Here is a 22,972-nt window from a genome sequence, read left to right as displayed (position 1 = left end):
TCTTTATTTGACTGTTCTGCAGTGTTTTAAATATTTCCTCTGGTTTTGAACTATGATGTCATTGTGAATAAATATTTAGTATTGTCTTGTTCTTTTATTTGTTATTAAATATATTTAAACCTTTCATTGTGGCTGATCTGTGTAGAGATATTTAAGATGTTCTTCGTGTTTCACTGTTGCAGTCATTACATTTGGTTAATCTGCTGGTAGGTTGCCCTCAGTCAGCCTGATTAACAAAGTCTTGAGTCCTGCGTCGGTTGCTGTCCCTTCTTCCATGACGTCAGGTCGTCAGGGGTATAAAACATGCAGCAGATGCCATTACATCAGTCTTTCTTGCCGCGTGGTGCCCGAAGCAGAAGCAGTTCGCAAGTGCCAGTCAGCTGACTCCTGAAATTTTCGTTTTCGAGTTTCAGATCCAAAGTCTTCAACTAAAAAGCTAAGGACCCCGTTGGGGAAACTTTTTCTTGCTCCTTACCGATGTCTGTAAAAGTTAATAATTGCATACTTGTGGGAAGCAAATACCTCATAAGGATTTTCATTTGTACTGTATTCCTTGCCTAGGCCCTGACCAAAATGTACCTTGCTGTCAGTTTTGTGCTTTATTTAATCAACACACTATCAAACGTCTGTACATTTTTGCTCCTAAATATTATGTCTCGCGCTTTAATTACCAGAAATGTCGTCTGTTAGCAATCCAGCTACCGGAATACCTAAAAAACGCAAAGAAAGGCCAATGAGGTCCAAAACTGCCGACGACGCTTCTCCTAAGCCAGTCATCAGTTCGTTGATACTCAGTGAGGCACTTTCGCAGCCCCTGATGCCCGCTACTTCTGATTCGCAGGCCTCTACTGAGACCCATTCAGAGACCGGTATGCCTCGAGATGCTTCAATTATGGAACCCGTGGATGTCTCTACCTTGGATGGGTCCAGAGCCACGGCTTCTGAGGGCGTTTTCAGGCCTACAGATTTGTATATTTGACCGATGCCATCTTCAGAACTAAGGCCACAATCTCGACCTATGCCTAAGAAACTGACGCCTGGGCCACATGTGCAGGCCCCTATGCCTAAAAAACAAATCATTAAAATGGCTGAAGATTTAATTACTCTGATCAGGTGTAGCCAACCTTCTAAGAGGCCTAGGCAAGACATTGATTATGAATCTTCTGAACAGGATTCTATTTCTTCTGACTCTTCTAATGAACAGGAATTGTCTAGACTACTTATGAGGACGCTGATGATCTGCGGTGGTGGTGCTGTGGTAGCATTGTCGCCTCTTAGTAAGACACTGTCCAGTTCGATTCTCCGTTAGTGTCTTCTGCATGGAGACATGCGTGAATGGACGTACCTTCGTTGAAGGTTGTGCGTCAGGGCTGGTGACTCGGCACGTAAAAATCAACTGCCAATCATTAGTGGACCGGAGTTCCGCTGTGGCGACCCCTAACCGGAAAAAGCCGAAAGACACAACAACAACTTATGAGGACTCTGATGCAGAAGATTCCATTCCTTCTGCTTCTCCCACTGAGGATGTTTCTTTTGGGGAAACTTTACATACCTTAAGGGAACATTTTCACTGAGAAAGTCAGGATTTTTCTGAATCTAAAGAGACTTGGGGATTTTCTTCTTCTTCCTCAGCATAGGCCTTTAGCTATACCTTCTGTTTTAGACATTAATGATGTTTTTTCAGAATCTAGTATGGCTCCTGATTCTCTGCCTCCAGCTCCTTGTAAGCCAGACAGATACTACATGGTTCCTCCCACAAATTCCTTTTCAAAAATCCTGTTGCAGATCCTGAAACCATTTCTCAGGGTCCCAAGGGCATTAAGGCTTCTACTGCTAAAAATCCTACCCCTTCTGATAGAGATTCCAGGGAGCTGGATAGATGGGGCAAGAAGGTTTACACTTCTGCAACCCTAGTAATTGGAGCTTTAAACTGACAATTTCATATGCTAATATATCAGCAGCATATCATGGGACTGCTTAAACAGAAAATTGTTGATTTCTGACTGTGTGCAAAATAAAGATTTACAGGATTTATTACATTCAGCTTGAACAAGTTGGAAAACATACTTTGCAATGTGGTTTTGATTCTTTGGAGGCCTCTTGCAGAGCTGCTGTAACTGGGTCTGTGCTGAGAAGGCATGCTTGGCTCAGAGCAAAATCTGCCTGATTATGTTAAAGTGAAATTGTTAGATGCTCCTTTACAACAGGACCGTTTCTTTGGTAATAAGGCTGAAGAAGTTCTAAAAAAGATGGAAGATAAAGCTAAATCTATGCAAACTGTGAAAGATTTCTTACAAGTACAACCTCCAAGATTTAGTAGACACTGGCCTACTAAGAACTGGTCCTTTCTAGTTCCTTTGAAAGCCACTCAAGTCAAACCCAGACATTCCAAAGGCACCAGGTTTCAGTCCCAAGGGACTTTCAGAACAAAACAATGGGGTGCCTCCTCTTCCAAATCTGGAAACAACAAGACACCTCCCTATGGTAAGCAGTCTCAATGACTTCCCTTTACACTTACCAAGCACTTACCTTTTAGCCGCCCCTTTGGGGGGAAAACTGGCTCTTCATGCAAAAAACTGGAAACTTATAACCCAGGACAAATGGGTTTTAAATATAGTATCCCAGGGATACAGATTTTATTTCCACACATTGCCAGTTCCAAACGGATGGCCAGACCTGCCCCCATATCAGTGGGCAGAGGCCCAGAAACAAGTACTTTCCCTCATGAGCATGGGGGCTATTCAACTAGTAACAGAAGAGGAAAAGGGACAAGGTTTCTATTCAAGACTTTTCCTGGTACCCAGAAAAGACAAATCTTGGCATCCATTCCTGGACTTATCTACTCTAAACACCTTTCTGGACATCCCAAAATTCAAGATGCTGACTCTTCACCAGTTACTTCCTATGCTAGGCAAAGATGCCTGGTTGGCTACTCTAGATTTAAAAGAGGCTTGCCCGCATATCCCAGTCAGGGAATCTTGCAGAAGATACCACCACTTCAAAGCAGGCTTTTTGCATTACCAGTTCTGTGCACTGCCCTTTGGCTTATCTACTGCGCCCAGGGTATTTACAAAGTGCCTGGCTCCAGTAATTGCATTTTGCAGGCAAAGAAATATTCAAATATATCCATACCTGGACGATTGTCTAATTCAGGCAGAAAACAAGGACACTCTTCTAAACCATCTGGCATTTGTAAAAAGGATTCTAACTTGTATAGGGTACACTATATAAATGAAAAGAAATCACAACTGGTGCCCTCTCAAAAAATTATATTCCTGGGTGCAAGCTTGAATACAACTGCCCAGATGGCTTTCCTTACGCCAGAGAAGCAAATTCATTTGGTGACTTACTTCAAACAGGTGGCCACAGAAGCCCTGCTTTCTGCAAGGCAAATACTGCAAGCCTTGGGGTTCATGGCCTCCTGCATTCTTCTAATTCCATATGCAAGACTGCATATGAGGAAACTTCAGTGGTACTTAAAAGTCAATCGAGTCAGCATTGTCACAGTCTGGAAACAATGATTCCTATCATACCTTGCCTGCAACTAGAATTCCTATGGTGGGCAGAGGCCTGCTACCAAAACAAAGGACTGCCATTCACACCACCCCCTGCCGCCCAAACCCTAACTACAGACGCATCAGACTATGCTTGGGGGGCACATCTGGCAGGGAAGTGCATTCAGGGCAAATGGAGCCCAGATCAAATGCACCTTCATATCAATCAAAAAGAAATGCTAGCTGTACAGAATGCACTGACAGCCGTCAAGGACTACCTTCACCCAGGACAATTAATTATAAAGACAGACAACACCACGGTTATGTGGTACATAAGCAAGGGGGTACACACTCCTCCTACCCCCTTTGCAGACCAGACATGGCATTGTGGAACACGGCCTTGACCTATCAAGTACAACTACAAGCTCAATTCCTGCCAGGAAAGTAGAATACTCTGGCAGACAAACTAAGGAGAAATCTCATGGACCCACACTAATGGAAATTGGAACCACGGATTTTTAACATGTTGACATGCAAATGGTGAAGCCCAGACATAGATCTTTCTGCCTCACCCAAGAACTATCAGTTGGACAAATTTTGCATAAGAAGTCATCACAAAAAAGCCTGGAAAGTGTATGCTCTATCCTTCAGCTGGAAAAACCTATCAGTCTATGCCTTTCCCCCTCTGCCTCTGCTCTCCAAAGTTCTACTAAAAGTCAAACAGGACAAACCAAAAATGATTTTGATTGTTCCAGACTGGCCTCGTCAACACTGGTACCCACTTCTGCGCAGTGTGTCACACCTTCAACCGTGGCACCTGCCTCAGACACCTTACTGTCTCAGCAGAACAACCAAATTATGCACACTCCGCTCCAAACTTTGAATCTTGCAGCGTGGTTAATCACCTAAATTCACCCTTAGCATCCCTCAGAAAACCTGTGATGGATGTCATTTTGGAGGCGAGAAGACCTAGTACTAGAAAATCTTATGCTGACAAATGGAAAAGATTCTGTGCCTGGAATCAATCTCAAGGGATGAGCACAGCAGTGCCCAACATTCCTCAGATTTTGCAATACTTAACTGAGATGATTCACAAGGGCCTGTCGTTTTCTTCCATAAAAATCCATGCCTCAGCCATTTCAACTCATTACAGCACAGAACCTCCCCTCTTCTCTCATCCTCTGCTAAAGCAGTAGCTCAGAGGGGCCAAAAACATAAGCCCACCCGGGAGAGCACCAACCCCTGCCTGGGACCTCAGTTTTGTATTGGCGAAGCTCACTCTCCCTCCTTTCAAGCCAGCTGCTACTGCAGACTTAAAATTTCTCTCCTGGAAAACAGCTTTCCTTTTAGCAGTCACTTCAGCTAGAAGGATTTCTGAATTACAGGCTCTTATGGCAGTGGAGCCTTTCATCATTTTTCATGTGGACAGGGTTTCTCTCAAGACAAATCCATCATGCCTAAGGTGGTATCCAATGTGGCTCCTAATCAGACCATTCATTTGCCAACCTTCTTTCCCAATCCACAGAACGGGGGGGGGGGGGGGGATTCTGCTTTCATTGGATGTACACAGACAACTTAGATTTTACTTAAACAGGACGAAATCTCAAAGAAAATCTGAACAACTGCTGGTGGCATTTGCTGCAAGTGCAGAGGGAAAGGCTATTTCAAAGCAAACCATTTCCAAATGGATAAGCCATTGTATTTGTTTCTGCTATATGCACCATGGAAAAACTATACCCCAGGGGATCAGATCCCATTCCACCAGGGCTGCATCTACTTCAACAGCCTTTCTCAGAGGTGTTCCTACCAGGGACATTCTAGAAGCTGCTTCCTGGAGCTCAGTTTATACATTCTCCAAACATTACCATTTACAACCTTTCTCTAAATCCAGAGCTGGCTTTGCAACTGCTGTCCTGCAGGGCCTTATAGCCGGTCCTAATGCTGTATAATTCCCTCCACCCAACCATAGCTTTGTGAATCTACCCAAATGTAATGACTGCAACAGTGAAACACGAAGAACATAGTACAGTTGTGTACACTTACCATAAATGTAGATGTTCGAGTGTATTCACTGTTGCAGTCCTGGTTATCCTCCCTCCAGCCCCCTATTTCTCTCTGGCTATACCTCTACTTTCTTTCACTATGCTTAAACCCTTTTGGTGTAATTTCTTTTCGGATTGGAGGTATATTTTTTGTGTTTTTAATTTTATTTGCTCCCCATTTGGGGGGCACCTGACATCTGGGGCAAGAAAATCTGATGTAATGGCATCGGCTAAATGTTTTATACTCCTGACGACCGGACGTCATGGAAGAAGGGACAGCAACCGACGCAGGACCCAAGACTTTGTTAATCAGGCAAACTAAGGGCAACCTGCTAGCAGATTACCCAAATGTAATGACTACAACAGTGAATACACTCTAACTTCTACATTTAAGGTAAGTGTACACAACTGTACTTTTTGAGAGTACTTGCATATTTATTTGATGACACTGTGTGGGCTATTCCTAATAGCCTTGCTCTTGTCAAACTACCATTTGCATTAGTATTAATATTACACAGTAAGAGTGGACACCCTTTGCTCAGGGCCTTAAAGTAGCTGATAAGGAATGACTGGTGTCAGTGGAAACTATATTATAGTCTGGGCAGAAGGGGGTGTAGCTGATAAACCTGTGCCAGCCTTTTGTGTGTGTGTGTGTGTGTGTGTGTGTGTGTGTGTGTGTGTGTGTGTGTGTGTGTGTGTGTGTGTAAATCAAACCTTAAAGATTGTTTGTGTATCTGCTACTTGGGCAGGGACACAATGCACTGGTTGGACAGAGAGGGTGTTGGAGGTCTTGGCTTGGTCACTCAGCTGAGATCTCAACTCTATAACTGTGCCAGTGGGGAGTCTTATTGGGGATCTGGAGGATAAGGGAGAAACCAGCTCCGGACTGACTGTGGTCTCTGTATGCTCTTAGGGGAAATTGCACTTGATGCAGAGAGCTGAATCTGGAAATACTGTGTGTACTCATCATCCTCTCAGTGAATGTCCCCCACTGTTGCCAGTGGTGAGGATTGACTCCTTGATTACTGGCTGGTAGTGGTGAGTCATCACCACTGTGGTGCAGCAGTAGCTTTGTTGACTCACAGCAAGAGGTTCTCCCATTCAATTTTCAGCTGGAGCGCCTTCTGTCTGGAGTCTGCATGTCCCCCCCACAGTCAAGTGGCATTCGAAAGACCTGCGTAGAACGGGCATGCCTTTGTTGAAGGTTGGGTGTCGAGCTGGCACCTCGGCACCTGTAAAAAATCTACTGCCAATCATTAGTGGACCGGAATTCCACTGTGGCTACCCCTAACCGAGAATAGCCGAAAGAAGAAGAAAAAGTGGTGAGTCATCACATTTGATGGGCAGTGATGGGATATCCATGTTGCATTTGGTTGGCAGTGGTGGGATTGCCACATCACATATTGGAATTCTTTGGTGTGGATATTGAACTCCTGTAACCTATAAACAGTGGTCACTAAAGAAGGTGTTTGTACTCTCGAGCAAACCACATTGTAGACATTCAGATTTCATATCACAATAGTTTTATTTATTTTTGTTAACTTAGTCAGGGAGAGCAGGCAAGGATATCAGCAGAGGAGTATGACAAGCTGACAAGGAGCCAGTTGGCTGAGATGTGCCATACCAAAGGATTGGTTCATGCCAACCTAACTAAAGCAGAAATTATTGCAGCCTTAACCACAGCTGCACCACAGACTAACAACCAGAAGGACAACCAGGGTGTCCTTGGGGAAGTACAGCTCTCAGAAAATGGACAGTTCAGCTTTGCCCCAGAGGACTTAAAAATCCATCTGGAGTTAGAGACTTCAACTGGAGGCCAAACGTTTGGAAATTAGAATCGGCAAAGAGACTGCGGTGTCTGGAAGATGAAGAAAAGGAGAGGCAGAGTTGACATGAAAAGGAAATACTGACTCCTCGACAGGGTCATGGAAGTAATAGGGAAGGGAGTAACCAAACCCCCAGAAGCAATAAAGCTCAGTAAATTTATTCCTCAATGTACAGAGGGTGATAATTTTGATAGTTTTATTTATATGTATGAAAGAGTATGTAAACAGTATAATGTTGACCAAGGGCTCTGGGTATGGTTCCTGACCCCCTTACTCTATAGTAAAGCTGTTTATAAATTGTCTGGTACTGAGTGCTTAAATTATAATACAGTTCAAAATTGTTTAGTAGAGTGTTTTAACACCTGAAGCTTATGGAAAAAAAGTTTTGTGAACATAGGCACAAGGCAGATGAGTGTTGTGAGTATATTGCTGAGTTAAGCACTTATTTTTATTGGTGGGTGAGTGGGTGTCAGGCCACCACTTTTGAAAGACTGGCAAAACTTTTGGTGAGGGAGTAAGTCCTTAGCACTTTGCCTGAGTACATGAGGATCTGGTTGGCAGATAGAGAATGCAACACCGCAAATGAATTGAGGAAAGAAAAGAGATGTATACCTAGCAAGCAGGGCATCACTGCACAGGAAAGGGATACCCAGTGCTGCACGTGGGTCTAAGGGAACCCATGGTGGGAAGCCTAAACCACAACAACAGAGTCGCCAGTAACTGGGGAAGCCACTAGTTCAGGTACACGGCCAGGATCAAGGGTTAAATATTTTAAATGTAACCAGTGAGGCCATGTAGCATATAGATGTCCATGGAGGCAAGCTGGGGAACAAAAGGTAGGGGAGCAAGCAAGTGGGAATGACAAAAATGCCAGCAGTAAGTTTTCTGGAGACAACAAGGGTACCAAACTACCCTAAGAGGTTATCTCATATCTTAGTAGATAGGAAACAGGCCACTGTTAAGAGAGAGATGGCCTCTGATCTATCCATTATGAAGTCTGCAATGGTTTGAGGAGCACTACTTGCCTGGACAGTCTACTCCAGTCAGAGCTTTAGGAGGGACCCCATTTCCAATACCTTTTGCTAGAGTTCACCTTGACTGGCAGGGTGGAAAAGGAAGCAAACAAGTAGGTGTATTTGAAGATATCCCTGCAGATGTCCTGATGGGGAATGATTTTGTTAATGGAGTACCTTGTGTGCATGCAGTGACATGCAGTCAGGCTTGGAAATAGGCATGTGGGTCTTTTTGTCAGGGGGGGGGGTCTAGACAGACCGCACACTTGAAGCCAGGACTGGTGAGGTGGTTACTTCAGAGAGTGGGCTACCCTGTAGCAGTGAGGCTGAAGATGAGCCACAGCTGCTTGTGGGTTCCGATGTGCCCTTGGACAGTGTGACTGCAAGGGCAGAGTTGAGTAGTAGTACCCAGGCCGACAGTGAGGCACTGCTGTGAAAATATACCAGACTTCCTATGGAAGGGGAGCTGGGTAGGGTTACAAAGAGAGAGTGAGTTGAGACAGGCTCAGCTCTCACCCTACATTACAAGGCTTGAGGGAAGTAGTCAGGGAGGTGCCTGATTCTCAAGGAAAAGGGAAATCCATATAATGAGACAAAGGATTACTGCATAGAGAGTGGACCCCTGAGGGAGGGCTAGAAGGTGAGGTAATACAACAGTTGATATTGGCCAGAGCCTACCATCTTGCATGTCTAGCCATAGCCCATTATATTCCCTTTGCAGTTCATATGGGCATAAAGAGTACAAAGAGATGTATTGTGCAGATCTTTTATTGGCCTGGGATTTCCAGGGATGTAACAGGGTGCTGCAGGACTTGTGAGCAGTGCCAAAAACTAGGCAAGACAGGAGATGAGATCAAAGCTCTTTTGATGCCTTTGCATATGACAGAGGAGCCATTTCAGAGGGTAGCAGTGGGTATTGTGGGGCCTCTGAGTACCCCCAAGTTCTACAGGGAAGAAGTTTATCCTAATGGTAGTAGATTATGCTACCAGATACTCTGAGGCAGTGGTTCTGTCCTCTGTTGAGGCACTAAAGGCGGCAAATGCTTTGCTAGAGATTTTCAGCAGGGTAGGTTTCCCAAAAGAAATACTGACTGACAGAGGTGTCAATCTTATGTCAGACCTGCTGGCTTGTCTGTGGAAGCACTGTGGGGTGAAGCACCTGTAGAACACTCCCTACCATTCCCAGACTAATGGTCTTGTGGAGAGGTTAAACTCTGCACTAAAGACCATGCTACTGGGATTTTCAGACCAGTTTATGAGGGAGTGGGACAAATATTTGCCCCATATATTTGCTTACAGAGAGGTGCCCCTGGAATCCACAAGTTTTTCACCCTTTGAATTGATGTATGGGCATAGGGTGAGGGGACCTCTAGATTTTATTTGCAATGAGTGGGAGGGTGACTGTGAATCCCACAAGGAGTCTGTTGTGACATATGTCGTAAACCTCAGGACAAGACTCATGAGAAACCTGGCAGAAGCCCAACAGCATAAAAATGTCTGGTACGACAGGAATGTTCAAACTAGAGGGTATGCTTTAGGGCAACAGGGTATGGTTCTCATTCCTGTCAGACACAGCAAGCGGCAGGCAGCATGGGAGAGGACCCTTCAAAGTGGTAATGAAGGTCAGTGATGTTAACTACATGGTAGAACTGCTAGGCAGGAGCACAAATTGTACCATGTTAACATGGTGAAACCTTATGATAGGAAAGCTCTGGTTCTAAGCATTTGCAGTAGAAGGTAGGAGGAGTCTGAGGGGGCTCTATGGCTGTGGGGAAGCCACCCAGCAAAATCCCAAGTTACTATGATGGAGCCTAGGGTTGCAGGCATATGATATCACGGTGCAACACTGTAATGGGGTCAGGAATGCAAAGACAGCTGGGATCTCAAGACTGGGAATGGGGTAATGTATTCCCAGATAGACTCATTCCTCTCAAGCAACATTACTCAACAGTCACTTGAAAAGCTAGCTTAAGTCTTCGAAAGGGGGAAGAAGTGTGACAAAAGGAGATACTGCTAGCACAGCTAGCTGGAATTTTCTAATTAATTAACAGACTAGTTAAACTAGTAAACTTTAGAAAGATGTCTGAAATTAAATGACTTTATAGGATGCAATAAAGAGGCTACCTCTCAAGTTTTTAATCTCTCTGCTTTCAATACTACTCCACTCTCATCTAAACTCACTATGGGAATGCCCCTGCTCCCACCCTACATAAACTTTAGAATCAAAATTACTCTCCATAAGCTATTACATCTGCCATGAACCTCCTACTGTCTTTAACTCTTAACAATAACTGTTGGAACAAATCTTAAAAAAAAAAAAAAAAAATTACATTTTTTTGCAACCTGTTGACTGTGTATCTACTTGTGTTTTCAATAGGTATTATAGTTGTCTTACTTTTATGTGCATCTTGTACTTCTGCAGAGCTTTTCTCCCCAGGACTCCATTGAAAATGGGCTCCTCGTGGCCCAATGGACCATCCTGGTAAACAAACTGAAATAAATAAATAAATAAATAAATAAATAAATAAAATAAATTATATGTCATTGGTGAATATCGAAATGATTTATGCTTGCGTTACAAGTGTATTAGAAATGTATGTTGTATATATCAAACTGTACAGATGTTTGTGTTGAAAAGGTATTTGTAAAAGTGCATTAAAATGTATCCACACTGTGCCCTACTGGAAGAGAACAGAAGTGTACATCATTATTGTAACTGTTTAAATGCATGTATTTTAACAGTGGAAACTGGGATACAGGAGGTTAACCTCCGTTCTAGTAAACTTTAGAAAAATATCTGAAGTTAAATGACTTTATAGGACGCAATAAAGAGGCTACCCCTCTCAATTTTTAATGCAGGTAGAGACACAAAGTATATGCTAGGACACTTTCTGTATTGTCCTTGGAGTGAACTAATTGCTACTTTTGAAAACTGAAGGAATGCAATTGTTTTATGACTTCCAACATCTGTCAGATATCTGAGGAAATGCCCTTGTCTGTATATTTTTACAGGTAGATGCTAAATGCTGCCAGCTTCTAGCAATGGGGGGGGGTTGGCCTGGAGAACTAGACGTCAGATGACCAGAAATGGTGTCATATGCAAGTTATCTCAGCAGTAATATTTTACATATTACTTTGAGAAGCCTGTTAGTGAGACAGAGCATTCAGTATTTCGTCTTGACCTGACAAGAACCATTCACCACAACATCTGCCTTGCTCTATTAGTAAGGTTTGAGTTTATAGTATAATTCTCTTAGATTCAGTCAGGAATATAGTGAAGCTTAGTTTAGATATTTTTCTTTACTTATTTGAAACTGTCTTGCAATGTTCTAAATATTTCCTGTGGTTTGAACTTGTCACTGTGAATACATATTTAGTAGTATCTTGTTCTTTTATTTATTAAATGTATTTAAACCTTTCATTGTGGCTGATCTGTGTAGAGATATTTAAGTTTTGAGTGTACTTGCATATTTATATGGGGACACTGTGTGGGCCACTCCTTATAGTCTTGTTCTTGGCTAAATTACCATTTGCATTAGTATTAATATTACACAGTAAGATTGGGCACCCTTTGTTCAAGGCCTTAAAGTAGCTGATAAGTGTAACTGGTGGCAGTGGAAGCTATCTTATAGTCTGGGCAGAAGGAGGCATAGCTAGTAAACATGAGCCAGCCTTTCCTGTGTGTGTGTGTGTGTGTGTGTGTGTGTGTGTGTGTGTGTGTGTGTGTGTGTGTGTGTGTGTGTGTGTATGTGTGTGTATAAATCAAACCTCAGTGTATGTGTGTCAGCTACTTGAGCAGGGACACGAAGGGGGGGGGGGGGTCTTCTTGGGGATCTGGAGGAAGAGAGAGAAATCAGCCCCAGACTGACTGTGGTCTCTGTGTGCTCTTAAGGGAAATTGCACTTGATGCAGAGCGCTGCATTTGGAAATAGTGTGTGTACTTGTCATTCTCTCAGTGAATGTCCCCTACTGTTGCCATTGATGAGGATTGAGGCTCCTTGATTATGGGTTGGCAATGGTGGGTCATCGCACCTGCAGTTTTAGCCTAGTATAGATTTAGTTCAGATTTGCTGGACCCAGTCTGTTTTTGCAGTTTCTAAGTACTAATCCAGCTTTCCTCCGGAAAATAAGGGCCTCCTCCTACACTCTAGTGAAAGTAGAGTGTAGCTAAGGACCTGTTTGAGTGGTGATTGTTGGCCCAGGACCCAGTTTAGTGTGCTACTATTGGTTAGAGTGTTTGAAATCGGTTTAATTTCATTTACCTGAGCGGCACAGTGGTTGGCAACAAACAATCAGTCTCCTGTGTTATCTGAAGCATCCATTGTCTGCTACTGAAAAATGTGTCATTTGTACTTCATCTGCACTTTTCGCATTGTATTTTACTGTGTATTGTTATTTTTTAACTGTATTTTACTGTATTTTTGCTGTTTCCCTCACTTTATTCTAGCATAGACTTGGTTCAGGTTTGCTGGACCCAGTCTGCTTTTACAGTTTCTGAACACTAATCCAGCTTTCCCTCACAAAAGAGGGCCTCTCCCTACACCCTAGTGAGAGTAGAGTGTAGCTAAGGACCTATCTGATTGGTGATTGTTTGCCCAAGGCCCAGTGTAATGTGCAACTATTGGTTAGAGTGTTTGAAACCAGTTTAATTTTGTTGCAACTTGTTGCCCGAGTTAGCGAAGGTTTGTGTGTCGCGTACCACTAGCATAACCGTGCTCTACTGCATAGTGAAGGATATCATCAGCGGGTATAGATGCAAACTCTTGCATCATTTTCTTAGTCAACTGCTTGTGCTCCATTGGAGGTTTTTGCTGTTGCGCTTCACTTTACGGTTAGACACTCAGCTGAGCCTCTGAAGTTCCTCCTCTAGTTTTGCTCATTAATCCCTTCATAGTTTATAATTTTTTCTTGTCCCTTAGCCATACCTCGTCCTTCTAGTCACCTCCCAGTTACTGACTGCAGCACTTCACCTAGCATCTTGAATGGACTATTTCCCACCATTTCTTCAGCCAAACCTGATCGACATGGGCATCCTGCGGCAATATAGCAATTGCCTCATGTACACTGACAACCCACTTCTCCTAATTCACACAAATGTAATATGTGAGAGATGCAACAATCTAGAATCTAGGCTCTCTCACTCAGAAATCATTATATCAGATACTAAGCAGGTTGTTGGCTCACATACTTCACCTCCTGCACCATCCACACATACATCACATAAACCTACATACACAGAGGTTCTCACTAGAAGCCTAGGTAAAGATCGGAGACCTCTCAAACATAAACACACTTCACTTAATACATTCCCAGCAAATCACAGTACACATACAAATGCACACACTAGTGTCTCACTAAATCTGCCCCTAAGGCAAAACACAAACTCAAATGTTTTAGTCATATGTGACTCCATTGTGAGACATTCAGATGGTCCCACTCACCAGTGAGCTTGTCAGGTGCCAGGATCTGCCACATCACACATTCACTTGAGTCCCTCAACAACAGGCACTGTTATGACTTTGTCACAGTCCATGTTGGTGTGAATGACTTAAACGTACCTCACTGGACTATATGAAGAGAGACCTGACTGAGCTCACTGATTGTGTCCCAAGTGGGTATGGCCCCCGCTTTAAACAGCATTCTACCTTCACCTAGGGTGATTCCTCAGTACAGATAAAAAATGATTGACTAACAATTGGCTTAGTTTATGGGATCATTCTAAGGGGATCCAGTACCTGTCAGCCTAGGATGTATGGTTGATAGACCATGATGCTTTGCCAGAGATGATCTCCACCTGTCATCTCTGGGCTTTTGGCTACTGGCTATGGCTTTTGGCCTCCCCTGTAGTGCCTTTTTAGGCAATCTTATAAAAACAAAATTCCCCGATGTAAAAATGCCCTCAAAAGACAACCTTAAGGTTATGTTGCTAAAAGCTAGGAGTCTAAATCTGAAACTGCACTCACTGGATCACTGCACTCCTCACCTTGGAAAATGTGGATAACTGTGCAGTCACAGAGACCTGGTTCAAGGCCGCGGAGATCACCCCGGCCGTACCTGGATATAATGCCTTCCACATGTTTAGACCACAAAACAAACGCATGAAAACTAAAGGAGGAAGAGTATCAATATTCATCAAAGATAAATACACTTCCAGACTGATTAAACAGCATGAGTCCCTAGAATTACTCCATGTGCAAATAACTATAGGAAAGACCCCTCTTGAAGTTATCGTCAGCTATAGAGCCCCCTTCCATGAACATTGATAGCCACACTGCCTACTTGGATAGACGAGTCGCTCAAAATACAACCAAACACCCTGGTTAAAGGTGACTTTAACTTCCCGTCCATAGATTGGGTGAATTATACTTGTACAAACACACTCAACCAAAGGTTCTTGTAGCCTCACAAGGGGCACCAACATTCTAGATTGGTACTCACCAACATGGTAGAATGGTGCACCACCACAAGTGTGCGGCCCTCCCTGGTGAATTCTGATTGTAAATCATTCTCTTTCAAAGTAACGATAGCATCAGACACCCCCCCCTCCCCAGGAGAAATCAGGCTAAAAATCTTCTCTAAAGCCAGCTACAGCCTCTTACGAGAAGGCATTGATATCTTCAAAGCTCCTGGTCCCCACTGATGGCAAGGACACCTATACTGGGATATACATCAGTGCATTGGATAAAATCTATACAGTTGTATTGACTCGGCCATTCCTGATAGGGCCAAAGCAAGATCCTCAAGATAAAACAAGTCTGCCTGGTGGACATCTGCCATAAACAGATTATATAATAAGAGGAAGAAATTTTTGCCTAAGAGCAAGAAGGAATCCTCTCAGAATTGGAAGTACACTCTTCTCAGCTTGAACAAGTAAATAAGACATCTTGTAAGGTCCTCTAAAGCTAACTATGAATCTAGATTAGCATCCTTAACCAAGGATAACCATAAGGCATTCTTTAGCTACATCCGAAACTTTAAAGGAGAAGCCCAGATTTGCTCTGAACTAGTAGTGAATGGTACCATATATACTGAACCAGTGCAAATAGCCAACCTGCTAGCGGACAGGTTCAGTGAAAACTTTTCCCCCCGTCTCCACCACGTATACCCCAAAACATTCCTACTGCATACTCTTCACCTAGTACCTCTAAAGAGCAGGTCTTAACCACTCTCTCTAAGGCCAAAAACAGTCTCTGTGGGACCTGATAACATCCCAGGCTGCGTTCTCGATGGTTTAAACCAGGAGTTAGCAACACCGTTGGGTACTCTTTTCAACCACAGCCCAAGCACTGGTTTTGTCCCTGCTGAATGGAAAACGGCCACAGTCTTCCCCTTGCTCAGGGGGGGGGAATGCATCCGCTGACCCTGGGAACTATAGACCAATTAGACTAACCAGCCTTGTTTGCAAGACCATGGAGAAGAAGCATCATGGACATTCTCAACAAGAATACAGGAGACCTTCAAACACTTGACCCGACCCATTTTGGTTTTGCTAAAGGGAGATCCTGCCTGTTGAACCTGATGGACTTCTTCAAGACTGTCACCAAAGCCCTGGACAAAGACATATCTGTGCATATGGCCTACCTAGATTTGGCCAAGGCCTTGGACACAATTCCCCACTCAGACATCATTGAAAAACTCACCCTGATGGGGTCAACCTATATACTATCAGGAGGGTTGCAGACTGGCTCACCGCAGAACACACATAGTCAAAGTAGGGGTCTCCACCTATACCAGCAGACCCGTTACCAGTAGTGTTCCACAGGAATCGATGTTGGGGCACCTGTTTGGAATCTACTTCTCAGAAGTACAGGCAAAAACAAAAGATCTGTGGCTGACGAAGTTTGCTGATGACTGCAGACTGGGAGCAGTCAGAGTCTCCCAAATGATGTCAACATTCTACAAGAAGGACTTAAGTAAACCAATGATTGGTGCCAAAGTCGTGGTTTTAAACTCAATGCAAAAAAGCATTATTGTCTCCTTTGGCAAAGATGATGTCCCTGAAGATTACCATGTTAATAACAACGCCCTAAGGTCTAAACTATTGGTGAGAGAGTTTGGCGGACAAGTTGACAGTGACCTTACTTTTGATCATGTTTCCACAGTGGTAAGGAAGGCCTCTTTTGTTGCTCACCTCATAAGCAAGGGCATAGCTTCCAGAGAAAAAAGAGGTTATAACCCCCCCCGTACTCTTCCATCGTCAGGCAAATATTGTACAGTGCTCCCTTTTGGTATGTACCTAAACAGGCACCTGCAGCAACTGGAGAGACCTCAAAGGATCCTCACAAAGGAAATTCAGGGTCTTCAGCACATATCTTATGTGGACAGACTGAAATCACTGTCACTATACTCCGTGTTGCATAGACTACTCACAGGTGTGACCTGTGCCTTACATACAGCACAACCTCTGATCCTGCCTTAATGGAAATGTACATTTGTAAGTCAAATGGCACATGATTCACTTGCTCTAGGGGGCTTTAACCTAGCACATGACATCAACAGGATGTGCTGCAGAGACAGAGGCATCTCCCATTGTTTGCCTCTCCTGTGGAATAAACTTCCATTGCAGGTTAAACAGAGCCCCTTGTTAACCCTTTTTAAGTGTGACTTGAGCAATTCGATAGGAAACCTCAAATTCACCCCAGTTCACCTGTGTCCTCCTTGGATAGAGGCATTCTTTACTGATTTAGATTTGCTTATAACAGACCATATCTCTAGACCCATAAGGGAACAAGGGTTGAACTTGGCTAGGCTTGTAAGAGCCCTAGGGCCATTAACCTAGTAACCTTCTAGGAACCTAAAAGCCATAGGAAAGTCCATGGCTTGAAGCAGACATTGTTAGCGAAGCTGCTGAACCAAGTTCCTAGGTATTCTTTAGGAAGGATCGGAACGTAAATAGAAAAGATACATCTGTAGAGTGCAAATATGTTTAAGTCAAAATAAAACAGTGAAGTAGATGAGTAATCAGGCATGTTGTAACCAATCATTCTGCAAGAAAATAATGTGCAGTAAGGATTGTCCCCAAAAGGAAGAGTAGAGGTGGTATTTATTGTCCTATTGTCCTATAGTTTACAAAAGTACAGTGGCAATCGCTGAAGAGCTACTGCAGCAGAGAGAACACAGTCAGTTAGAACAAAACGTAGAAAAACACAAGTCAGTAGTTGTTGCAGGAAAGTGTACATACAGCAATATTGTCAGACAGTATGTGATTCAAAGCCTAAGTTGCCTCTGCCTGTTTTTTTTTACTATAAATGTTTCATGTCAGAACATCCAAAAGAATCTGATTGTCCTCCTTGCTGTTGCTTTATGCTGTAATGTTTATTTTGATATCATCCAGAAGTGAGAAAGAAACGCCTGCCATCCTTCAAGACTACTTTTAGTACACATGGACAATGAATATGACTCTGTATACACCTTTCAAAACTAGTTCTGTGTTGTTGTTTTCTACATTCTGTTCCTATTGCCTTTGTTGTGCTTGACCGTACTGCATTAGTAGTGGTAGATATTTAATATAGAGTAATTCATTGTCCACATTTTCTAAAATTATCGCACAAGAATAGTGTCAGTTTGTTACTTTCTCACAACATTTGAATAGGTCATATTTTACCTGGCTTACAGTCATTCGTTTAGAACAGCTGAGCTCAACTCAACTCACAGTTGCTTGGGCATGCTAGCTCAGATGTTATGCTAGTTTATTTACTGCTAATTGGAGTGTGATTGCAGAATGTCTGTTATATGGTGTTCATGGTAGTCTGAGGTCAGTTCACCTCAGAGTAAGTGTGAGACAGTGACCCTGTAGTGAGAAAAATAAAAGCCCTTCCCAGATAGCCCAGTAAACACCTATGAACCTAACGACCACAAGGGCCTTTTTAACCCTAGCCATGCTTCCCAAATCTCTGACAAGTTCTGGTAACCTTGATAAGTGTAAGCATGGGCCTGGGAGATGAACCATTTACAGGTTACCTGTGTCCATTAGAGACATAGGTGCCAAACCAGGGATGAATTTTCAGATGTTCTTCGTGTTTCACTGTTGCAGTCATCACCTGTGAATTTCCCGTTTCCTATCCAGTTGTCCAAGTTGCACTTGAATCGGGTTAGGGAGGAACTCTGCTTCATATGGATGGGTAGCCTCTTCCATAGACTGGGTAGTCTCTGGGATACATACCTATCACTCCAGCAGGTCCTATTTATATCACAGGCAAGGTTTAAGTCTTTATTATGGGTAATTCCGATACTGTTTATTTTGTGGATATGCAGGAGGTCCATCAGCATGGGGTCTGACAATGCCCTGTATACCAGGCATAGATCTCCCCTCAAATGCCTGTAGGAGACAAAATACAGGGATAGGGCCTTGGGGCAGTCTGCACAGGACATTTTACTTATGCCCTGTATTATTTTAGTGAGGAACCTCTGTGGATGTTCCAGTTGTTGGATATGCCTGGTTAGATGCATAACAAAGGGGGCATTGTACTCCATGATAGGTCTGATGAATGCCGACTGCAGTGGAACAATAACTTCCTTGGACTTGGATGCTATACCTTTGTTTACAAATTCGCAACATAGACTGATTTCCCTACCACTGTAGACACGTGATGGTCAAAGGTTCGATTACTATCTTTGTCCCCAAGTCCCTGATTACTGGGTCAACTCTAAGGGGAGTGTTGTAAATATGATAGTTACCAGGGATGGATGACTTCCCAAAGGATACTATTATCATTTCTTGGCATTTTGTTTTAGTCCATGGCTCTGACACCATTTGTTTGTCTGTGTCAGTCCCTCCAGGAGAACATTTGTCAGTGTGAGATTCAATGACCGCTCCTAATTTGCAGTCATCTACAAATTTAGTTAGCCAGAGACCACTGGCATTGGTCTTGACTTATGAGAAGTAAATGCCAAAAAGGAGCAGTCCAAGAACTGATCCCCGAGGGACTCCACTTGCGACTGGCCTCTTTGTAGAGGTGGCCTCCCCATTTCTAACTTCCTGGGTCCTATCTGTGAGCCAGTTGGCTATCCACCGGGTGACATACGGGTTTGTACCTAACCTCTTGAGTTTAACAATGCCTGAGTGGGGTATTGTGTGAAATGCCTTGGCCAGGTCAAGGTAGGCAGTGTGATCGATTTTGCCCTTATCCATCGCTTTGTTTACCTTCTCAAAGAAGTCCACCTGGTTGAGTAGGCATGATCTGCCCTTGACAATACCAGACTGGGTTGGGTCCAGTATCTGGAGGTTTACTACATCTCTGTTGATCATCTCCATAATAATTCATTGCATGGCTTTACATATAAGACTAGTCAGACTTGTGGGTCTGTAGTTTCCAGTGCCTGTAGATGGCCCACCTTTGTACAGAGGGATGACTGTTGCCTTTCTCCATTCATGAGGCAAGGAGCATTTTAGGATTATACAGTGAAATAGTAACTCCAGAGGCCCTGATAAGTCATGATTCATGCTATTTAGAAGGCATCCTTGGATATTGTCTGGACCCACTGATGCAGAGAGAGCATTAAGGACTTGTTCCCTAGTGATAGTAGGTGGAGTTGTATTTCATGATATTTCCTGAGGAAAGGTTGAAAGGAAGAGAGGGGTAAAGCTGGAGTTGAATGAATCAGCCTGGAGGTTTGCTATATCTTCTGGCTCAATATAGGTTGCTCCATTTACAATTAACTCTGCACACATATTGTGTACTGTCTTTGTGGTTGCTGACATAGCTGAAGAATGCTTTGTGGTTGTCCTTGGCTTGGGAAACCAAACTTGCCTCAAATTTGGCTTTGGTAGACTTTATTAGTCCTCTGAGTTGTTTGTTTAGTTTGAGAGTGCTTTTACCCTGCTGGATGCTGCACCTCCTAATTTTTGGCATGATTTTCTTCCTCCTGTTATACAGCCTATTGATTTTGTGATTCCACCAGGGTGGCTTGTTTTTTGTTAGTTCTGTACTTCTTCCTGGTGGGTACAGCTGTCTCTATGCAGCTATTAAACATGCTTGTACAGGGTTTCTGTGAATAGTTCTGCATAGGCAGTAGTGTTCTCAGGGTTTATGGGGGCTTGAAATGGAACATGTGTGGGTGGGGTGGGAGTGGTCTCCCTTCATAAAACACTTCATTTTTATTTTTCATCTTATCATGAAAAGTAGGAAGCTCACGTTTACTTATTTTGTGAATGTGCATATTTGAGCTGTTACTTAAGAAGTGATGTTACTGAGCTGATGTGTTCTGAGGTTTGATGTTATTTGGATCCATTTTAACCACATCTAGGGGCATTATTTGTGCCCAAACTAGACCCCTCCCTATTGTGAGCAATTATATGAATCTCTCATTAAACTAGTGGGGTTTACACTTGAACACTTAAATTATTTCAAATAAAAATATCTTACCTGTTTAAAGTGATATCACTATGTAATGTATTTTCTGTTGTCATTCCATTTGTTCATAGGTAGGTACTAGGCTATAGGGCCTATATAAGCCTAGCCAAAAAGGTACCCTGGCTTTCGCCACCCAAGAAAATTATTTTCTTGTGCCCCTGTCGAGCAGAGCCACAGAAGTGATCCCTGGGGTGAATTTCCTATTTCCCATCTAATCATCAAGATTTTTCTTGAAGAGTGTTAATGAGGAGCTCTGTTTGGCATAGGTAGTCTGTTACAGAGTATGGGAAGTCACTGGGACAGGAATCTTTCCCTCCAGCATGTTCTGTTTATTGTGCTGACAAGGTTTAGGTCGCTAGAGCGTGTAGCTCGGAGGGATTGGGATTTCTGTAACTGGAACATATCCAACAGCTCTGCGTTTGACATAGCTTTGTATGTTAGGCAGAGATCACCTCTGAGTAGGCAATATGCGATGGAGTAAAGCTGAAGTTTTTTGAAACTGTCTGCGTAGGGCATCTCTTTGAGGTCAGTAATCCTCTTTGTGAGGTATTTCTCTGGCCTTTCCAGTTGTTGTAGATGTCTTGTGAAGTACATACCAAAAGGGGTGTTGTACTCTATAATGGGTCTAATGAGTGATGAGTAATGGGGAACAATGACCTCTTTTTTTTCTGGATGAGAAATCTTTTGTCTGCAGTGATGCTAGTCTGTGTGGACAGCTTTAAAAGCTACATTATTATCTTGTGCATGAAGTAGGGGAAGAGAACATTGTTCGTTGCAGAGAATGGATGTCTTTTATTTCTTTGCCTAGTTGCAAGATAAAAATGATGACCTTACGTGTGAAAGTTTCTGATGGTTTGGCTGATCCATGTTCAGTGCAGCTGCCAAACTCACCAAGACATGCAACATTTTACCTCCTAACCTTAGTGTAGTGCACTTCATTTTGATATAAACTTTGGTATTGTATAATTGCCATCTCTAGTTTACATTTATCCTTTTTAGCAAAGTGTGCAAACTCGTACGTGTTGTCACATAAAATAAATCTGCATATTTGTTTTCCCTTTGCTGCTCTCATTAAATGAGCTGCACCCTTTACTTGGTTAGCAAGGTCATTTTTTGCAGTAATGTTTGTGAAACTAAGTACTTAAATCTTCTGCATATCTTGATAATTACTCCGTTGTTTTGATATGTATATTAAAATGTTATGCATGATTTGAAATGGAACCTTCTGCATTTAAAAGACTTTGAAGGGATGAAATTGTTTTTCACCTTTCTTTGTGATTAGTTCAAGATAAGTTTGTCCGTTTCTAAAGGATTCAGCATTCTCTTTGCCTCAGCATATAACCATTTTAGTTAACAGTTTTTGCACTCCTGAAGAGGCCATGATGAATTTACAGGTGTTCTAGCTGGACACGCGTTAAATCTCATTTTCTTGTGTACAGTCATGCTGACTGATAACATTTTGTGTTTATACACAATTGATACACCGTCTCACTCCATGTGTTTCTAATAATCCTGAGCAACAGTTCAAGATTATTTTAGAGTATGTATTTAGTATTCTACCTTCGGAAACAATCCGGAAAAAATAATGACTTAGAATTCTCGACTGGACTGTTTTGTTAAAAAAGGACATTATTTAGAAGGCTTAATCTGTACAATTGAAAACATTTTATTGCACAATATCTGCAAGGGTAAACTGAAGTATATGCTACCAGCATACTCTTGAGTGGAATTTTATGGTACATGTAATGCCATTTTTCTTAAAGGGCCACCAACAATCATAAAGTAAAGGAAACTGTGGCACTGGAGCTGAGCTATGTTAATTCTAGTCTGCAGTTACTGAAGGAAGAACTAGAAGAACTGAACAGTTCCGTGGAAGTGTATCAGAATGACAGGTATGTACAACAGTGTCTGATTTTTCAGGCTTACAGAAATGATTATTTGAGCTATGTTAATTCTAGTCTGCAGTTACTGAAGAAAGAACTAGAAGAACTGAACAGTTCCGTGGAAGTGTATCAGAATGACAGGTATGTACAACAGTGTCTGACATTTCAGGATTACAAAAATTATTATTTTTCCCCCTGTGTATTGTGTAGTGTTGAGTGAAAAGATGAAGTATGAGTTTAAGTATGTTCGTGTTTCACTGTTGCAGTCCTCACACTTGGGTTATCTGCCTGCAGGTAGCCCTCAGCCGGCCTGAATACCAGAGTCTTCGAATTTTTGCGTCGGATGCTGTCACTTCTTCCA

General features: G+C 42.8%; 1 protein-coding gene across 1 annotated transcript in view; it reads left to right on the top strand.

Annotated features, from left to right (window-relative positions):
- RHPN1 (rhophilin Rho GTPase binding protein 1) overlaps nt 1-22,972 on the top strand; it is a 1,554,789-nt gene that overhangs the window by 287,632 nt on the left and 1,244,185 nt on the right. Inside the window, exon 3 of the mRNA XM_044067337.1 lies at nt 22,492-22,620. Within this exon, the coding sequence (XP_043923272.1) occupies nt 22,492-22,620 (129 nt within the window). The remainder of the gene's footprint in view (nt 1-22,491; nt 22,621-22,972) is intronic.

Source organism: Protopterus annectens, chromosome 3.part1, assembly GCF_019279795.1.
Source record: "Protopterus annectens isolate FY-2018-M chromosome 3.part1, PAN1.0, whole genome shotgun sequence".
In the NCBI taxonomy this organism is placed as follows: domain Eukaryota; kingdom Metazoa; phylum Chordata; order Ceratodontiformes; family Protopteridae; genus Protopterus; species Protopterus annectens.
Note: the sequence above shows the minus strand (reverse complement) of the source record. Positions and strands in the feature narration are given on the sequence as shown.